This window comes from Telmatherina bonti (assembly GCF_933228915.1).
Source record: "Telmatherina bonti genome assembly, chromosome: 22".
In the NCBI taxonomy this organism is placed as follows: Eukaryota; Metazoa; Chordata; class Actinopteri; order Atheriniformes; family Telmatherinidae; genus Telmatherina; species Telmatherina bonti.
Window position 1 is genome coordinate 27,561,141 of NC_136631.1, and position 7,028 is coordinate 27,568,168.

Below are 7,028 nucleotides of genomic sequence, written 5' to 3' on the forward strand. Positions count from 1 at the left end.
TCCTGTTGGTAGTTAATCTGTTTAACACCTCAGTGACGGTGGACTGTTGGGAAGATGGAGCCTGTTTGTTAAGATCTTTTTTCCGGCAAACTTATTGCGTGATTAATTGACTTATTGCGACGGCCTACGCACATACATACATAGTTGGATGTGCTTCATCCTCCTGCTCAAGCCGACCTCCATTGACTGGATCAGATTTATATGAGCTGTTAAACGTACAGTGGCAAGAATGAAAAACTGGTTTTAATATCAGCTTGTATTGAAAAAAGGACAGAAAATCTCAAATCATTATGGATTTTAATTTTCCATAACTGATACAATCAACTCAGATTCACAAACTGAAAGTGCAGATTATTTACCGACTAGAGTGGAGAGCGACTAACAGGTGTTTCTGATCAACTTCTTCCAGAAAACTTAGGTCACGTAAACTTCTCTAAACCCAGCAACAAAAACCAGCTTTAGCCTGGTTGAACTGGGCTCTAAAGGACGCCACGTCCTTGCAGCTACAGGGGCCACGCTGCAAAAAGTCTGACCTGCTGTGGCCCAGCACTGAAATGTTAGTTGTTCTTAAAAACAGGTTTGACCTCAGTCAGACAGTCGAAAGCGTCCTTCTGTGTGAAAATGACAGAATGCCGAGGAAACAGAACAACCGGCAACATCTTCAGTTAAAAACGGCAACCCAGGCGCCACGTAACGCTCTTTACCCAACGAGCAGGCCGAGTGTTTTCCTCAGAAACTTCTCTCCACCTGGCTGTTCCGGCTAATCCTGCCCAGCCGGAGGGCAGGATCAGGAAGCATCACTGTTAACTTAAACAGTATACATTTATTAAAGCACATTTAGAATTACAAAGGCTCAATAAAGATGAAAGTTAAAATAATTCTTTACTTTCCAGTATTTAATGTTTCCGTTGTCTGCAGCTGAAGCATCTTTATCAGCTTAGAAACAGCGCGAGAACATTTCATGTCTGCAGTGAAGACTTTGCTCACATAGTGGACGCGGCGTCTTCTGCCCCCTGGTGGATACGCTGTGCAACCGTCACATTTGTCAGCATCATGTCTCTGGGAGAACTTCTGAGGCTTTTGCCACTGATCCTGTTTTGTTTTTAGTTTGCCGTTCATCAGGAGCCAGTTCAAGGCAAAGCTAAGAGACACCTGCCTCAGAAGATGTGAGTTCCACAAAGATCCTGAACCAGTCTGCTTCTCAAGGACATAAACAGGTCGTCCCATGAAGGACTGGGAAATTGTTTTATGGAGAGTGGAAATCCATTCTGGTCTTTCTGAGCTTGAAGAATCCAAGTCGTCCTTTTCCACTTTTCTTTCTGTTGCAGCAGCTCTGAATCCTGCTGTCATCTCTGCTGGCCAGCAGATGGCGATGTTTCCCGGCGATCAGCCGGAGCTGCTGCTCTGCTGACCACTGGATGCTGAAACACATTAAAGGTAACAAACCAGTCAATTTAAGCTGATGACACCGTTATTCCCATCTGCAGGCCCGAGCAAGCAGGTGGACTGATGGATGAACTGAGATAGAGAATAAATATCAATAATGTTTGGTGTCAACTGTTATTTCCACAATTATCACTAAAATATAACTAGTGGTTGTTTGGACGGATTATTTCCATCCACCATGGGTTTGTGTGAAAGTGAACGGCAGCATTTCACCTTTCTGAAGGGGCTGAACCCATGTTTGGTCGCACTAAACGTTGTGATGAGGATAAGTAGCAGCTCAAGAGGAAAACTTGATGAAATTTAAAAAAATATTCTAAAATTTATCACGTTATAAAACATAACATAAAATACCAAACAAAATGCATTTTACTGAGTAGTTTTCATTCTAATCACAGAAAACCCATCTGTTGTCATGGAAACAACAACTGGACTACATGAAGAAACGTACCTGTCAGGTCTCTGAAGCGTCTTTTGGCCTCGGCTCGTTCCTTGGAGTCAAAATACCAGACTGTGATGGCATACCTGAAACATGAACAGTAGTTATAAACGTTGCCTGTAGAACAAAAATTAATTTAAACTTATGTTTTTGATTATTTAAATAAAGCTGGATAACAATCAGCTGTGAAGTCAGGCATATTGGAAACAAACGTTGCCATGCTGGTGAAGCTTGGTGAAGAGACTCTGCTAGGTCACCTTACCGTTCTGTTCCCAGTTAAACCAGTCCGATTTATGACATGTTCCCAGTTAAACCAGTCCGATTAATGACATGTTCCCAGTTAAACCAGTCACCTGCTGCTAATTAACTTTCCAGCTACTTTTCCAGCCTTTTGCTGCTGCTGTTTTATTTGAGTCAGGTGCGTTGCAGCAGGGAAACATCTACTGCAGGTGCAGCAATGACTCTTCATGTTAGGAGTTTCCCTGCTGCAACACATCAGCCGTAACCAGAGATCTGTCCAGAGCTTGACATTAAACGCTGCACCAGTCTGCTGCTGAGCTAAGGTTCAGTGTCAGGTGTGTTGAAGCAGGGAAACTCTGAACATCTGCAAGACTGCAGCCCTCGCTGCCCACCCCTGATCTGAAGCCTGCAGGGTTGTGGATCCCTGGATCAGCGTGTGTGTTCGGGAGTAGAAGAGCGGAAGAGACACCTGTAGAACCGTTGGAGCGGAACCCACCTGGTGGCGAAGGAGGGCTGCACCTCGTGTGGGTTCCTTCGGTCAGACCAGAAGACCAGCAGCCTGTCGAATACGGGACTGACGTCGGCCACGTAGGGTTTTCCTTCTGGGAAGATCCGGAGGACACCACCATGTTCCTACCAGGAACACACAGATTATATGTCGCGGGGCGGCCGAGCATCTGACCTGACGCGGCGCCATTTCCCTCAACACACCTTGGGGTTCCACTGCTTGTTGAGGTAGTAAATGCAGGTGATGCAGCGTCCGTCTCTGTTGGGGTTGTCCACGTGTTTGACGTAACCCGCCCCGTTTCCTGGGTAACACGCCACCATGGCCTACAAACCCAGACAGAGACAACGGTCAGGAACAGGAAGCTGCTTGGAGAGCGTCGCCATGTAAACAAACTAATTCTTTCTGGAACCGGATCCCGCGGGGGCCACCGCGGGCTGCACGCTCTCTGCCGCCATGCGGCATGCAGAGGCGTTTCCTGTGCACATCAGACGGCCGCTGTGGTCGTGTCCCTGACTTAAACTGCACATACACAACTGTATCCAAAGGTTTTCTGTGTGTGTGTGTGTGTGTGTGTGTGTCCAGTGAGCTCATTAACTTTTAACTATTTTCACATTAAACAATAAAATGAACGAGGTGCTCAGATTTGTCTTCCTCCCGTCTCCGTGCAGACATCATGGCTCTCCTCCATTCTCGGACGCTAGACCAGAACAAGGCTTCTGGTTTACTCTGCTGACAGCTTGAACCGCTTCAACACAAACTGGCCGGTCAGATCGGTCCAGATACGGATGCCGTTGATACCAAGAATTCGTGTGCATCAACTGATACGAGCGCGAGGACATGGACATTTTCCTTGCTTTGGGGTCAGACTGCTGAGGAATGTGAATGAGTCCCTCCACAGCAGGTGTAGCTTTTATTGTGATGTGATAAAATGGAGAAACGGGAGACTTTTTGTTGCATTAAAGTGGAACTATTTTGTGCATTTCAGGCTAATTTATTTTTATTTCTGAGACCAGAAGGGCAGATTGAGACTCTTCCATATTAAGCCCCGCCTTCCGCCACTGCACTACATGGGGAGCGCGCACCGCACCTGCTTTCGCCGTCATTGTAACATCTTATAAACAGAAGGATTAGGCTAATATGAACTCAATAAAAAAAACAAAATACCATGTCAACACATAGCATACAGCCCTACATGTTGGAACCTGAATCAGACCCTGAAAACGAAGTGGAAAACAGCAACCCACAGTAACGAATGCAGCAGGATGTCTCTCTTTGGTAAACTCACCAGCGATAGCTGGAAATAACTTTATCCCACGTTTTCCACCCGCCTGATGTATTTGTACATGCCCTTGTTAACCAGTAGAAGGTAACCAATAACCGAACTGTATCCCCCGGGACGTCACAAGGATTTCCAAGTAGAAAAAACTCTCTAAAATGAGGCGTTTTTCGTCGCCATGGAAACCGAACGGAGAGCATGCTGGAACTCAAACTCAAACATGTGTTGAGGTGAAAAAAAAAAGTGTCGTTCACATGTCTGATGAGGATTCAACACTGTAGAAAGCTCAGAAAACTCCAAATACCATCATAGGAACCCTTTAACGTAAATTTCTCAGGTCTGTCATTCAGAACGCTATGAAATCTTTTCTTTGATAGAAATCATTGTAAATGTTTCATTAATGATCATAATCAATAATGGAAGGAAATCCATTAAATCCTCATGTCGGTGACACTTATTGGGCCAAAGCCAGTATGTGTCGGAACCCGGCTAGGTGGTGACGGATCGGTGAGCCCAGCAGGCACCATGATGCCAGTCTACTGTTCTGAGCCTTCTGCCCGCTTTATGCCCGCTTCACATTCTGGAACAGCTCATCGCAACAAGCCAAACCAGGCAGCTGCCAGGGGCTGTCTCCATCTAACGGGCGATGGCCCGTCAGATGGAGACAAGAACTCAAGATGCAGAACAAAGAAGGGAAAAGTCCTTCAGGCAGATGCAGCAAAATGTGTTCAAACACCACAAACGTTTGCTGGTAGCAATGGTGCCGTTTCCTCAGCAGCCGCAGGTGATGGAGGTGGAGGGTGGAGGAGGAGGGTACGGGGAGGCAGGAGCAGAGACCAGTGGCGCCCACTGGTGCCAGTAATGGAGAATCTGAACATCTGGTATAAAGTGATGAACTGTAGTACACTGGGTCAGATACATATGTGTGTAGTTTATTCTGATTTGGTTGCGAACTCTTAAAACAGTCAGGTCACGAGTTTAACAAGTTAGCTAGCTACGCATGCTAGTTAGCATGACTGGTTTCTGTCATAAACATACATGTAGACGCACATTGGATCCTGCTTCGTATATCAACTAGCATATTGATCCTGGGAATTCTTTTAAATACCTGTCAGATCATATACTTTACATATTTTGATTACTTATTTTACTGTGTATCATCTTTTTGATGTCACCTGCATGCCTCTACTTCTACACCTGCACTTTTCTCCACAATGGACTTTTAAAAGTTTCCTAATCTTATTATTGGTTTATTTTAGATGGTGACTTTAAAGTTATATTTTTAATAATCTACAAACATGCTGGAAATTGTGGGAGTTTTATTGATGAATTTTCTAAATTATTGTCAGTTATCTGAATGGATCTCAACAAAATCATTTTAACTGGGATTTGAAGACATACATACAGTAGATGATATGATGGATGGTAATGCCAGGGAACGTCCCACTTTTGGTTTCCGCTAAGTTATAGAATATGACACCTATATGTCAGAATAATGGGATCTTAGTTGTATTTTATTAGACAAGTACATCAACAAGGCAGTGCAGAAGCACTCTCATTAGAAAAGTTTGTTTTTATTCATAGTTTTTATTGCCTTTCCACCAATACCTGGTGGACCGGTCTTGGCCAGGTTTTGTCCCAGTTCAGCCCTGAGCCCATAGTGAATGCCCAATTTCTGACCTGTAACCAGTTAAACCAGTCATGTTGCTGACCTGTAACCAGTTAAACCAGTCACTCGGCTGACCTGTAACCAGTTAAACCAGTCACGCTGCTGACCTGTAAACAGTTAAACCAGTCACGCTGCTGACCTGTAACCAGTTAAACCAGTCAGTCACGCTGCTGACCTGTAACCAGTTAAACCAGTCACACTGCTGACCTGTAATCAGTTAAACCAGTGGAAGCTCCTCCAGCTGTTTGCAGGCGTGTTTCTGCATCAGATTAATTCTTTACATGAAATAAAAAAAACACGTGTGAAATTTGTGCGCGTGGCTGCGTGTCTCTTTCCACGGACTTCGTAGTGAAAATGTCTGCGTGCGCGTGAAGAAAGTTTCTCGTGACATTAAACGTGAAAAAGATCCCGCGTGCACACATTTAGATGATCAGAAACGAAGTGGCCGAGCGCGTGCAGGTGCTCCCTCTTACCTGGGACCTCTCCCGGATCGCTTTGTTGTCCAGCTGGCTCGCGCACGCAGAGACCAGCCTGTCCACCAGACTGAGCAGGTAGCCGATGGCCTCGCAGCCCCGTTCCGACCCGCTCACCCAGGCGATCTTGTCCCCGCGGATCCGCGTCCCGCTGGCGGCCGGGACGGACCCGACCAGCCGGCCGTTCTGCAGCTTCTCAGACAGGTGCATGTCCTTCACCTGGTCCAACACGGTGCTCCCGACCAGATCCCCGAGGAACCCGTCCACGTAGAAGAACCCGTGGCTCCGCAGGGCCGGGACCACCCGGTCCAAAGCCATCCGTTCCACGTCTGCGTAAGAAACGTGCTCAATAAAAGGCATTTTAATGGTGACGTTCAGCTCAAAGCTCTGAGAGGAAAGGTGGTGATTTCAGCAGAAAAGGTTCGGTCCAGTCTGTGTTCTGGGCCAGATACCGGTGGGCCACTGCTCCAGAGCAACTACAGGACCTGGACTGGTTTCCAACAGCTGTGGTCTGATTCCCTCCTTGCTATCAGCCGGTTTATCAGACCGCAAGGCCGTCAAGTCAGCTGACGTGCTCACGCGCTGCTTCCGGTCTAAAGCAGAAAGCTGCAGCAGGTATGTTAAAAAATACATGAAATCATCACAGCTAAGTGAGAAAGGAATACATGACTCAACAGCGCTCCGACTCCTAGTAAGCCTGGCTACAGTGCTGAAAAGAAACCGAGGGTTGTTTTTGTTTTCCTCTATCAATGATGAATAATAAGCTGTTCTAGCCATACGTAAGGCTTTTTTGTATACAATTAAACTTTCTTTCCAGGTTAAGCAAGACTCCTCTAATCCTGATAATTGCCATCTGTTTTCCAAACGCCTTGACGCCTGTTTTAGAGCTCGAAGCTGGGAATTAAACCGGGGAGCCTTCATAATCTTACCCAATTTCTTCTTCTTTAGGGGAGCAACATTATCCAAGGTTGTACGCATTG

The 7,028-nt window shown here is 46.1% G+C and overlaps 1 protein-coding gene across 1 annotated transcript; it reads right to left on the reverse strand.

The window, feature by feature from the left end:
- Positions 1–1,291: 1,291 nt before the first annotated feature.
- egln3 (egl-9 family hypoxia-inducible factor 3) lies at positions 1,292–6,479 on the reverse strand. The gene is made up of 5 exons (XM_079261735.1): positions 6,049–6,479; positions 2,834–2,953; positions 2,619–2,755; positions 1,895–1,968; positions 1,292–1,421 (listed from the first exon to the last, which is right to left on the reverse strand). The coding sequence occupies exons 1-5, from the start codon at positions 6,406–6,408 to the stop codon at positions 1,387–1,389; spliced, it is 726 nt and encodes a 241-aa protein (XP_079117861.1). The 5' UTR covers positions 6,409–6,479; the 3' UTR covers positions 1,292–1,386.
- Between the last annotated feature and the right edge of the window lie 549 nt (positions 6,480–7,028).

Coding starts and splice junctions, on each gene's coding strand:
- egln3 (XM_079261735.1), bottom strand. CDS start 6,408: ATGCCTTTTATTGAGCACGTTTCTTACGCAGACGTGGAACGGATGGCT. Junction 2,954..6,048: donor CGATCCGGGAGAGGTCCCAG/GTAAGAGGGAGC, acceptor CTGGGTTTGTAG/GCCATGGTGGCGTGTTACCC. Junction 2,756..2,833: donor ACAAGCAGTGGAACCCCAAG/GTGTGTTGAGGG, acceptor TGTTCCTGGTAG/GAACATGGTGGTGTCCTCCG.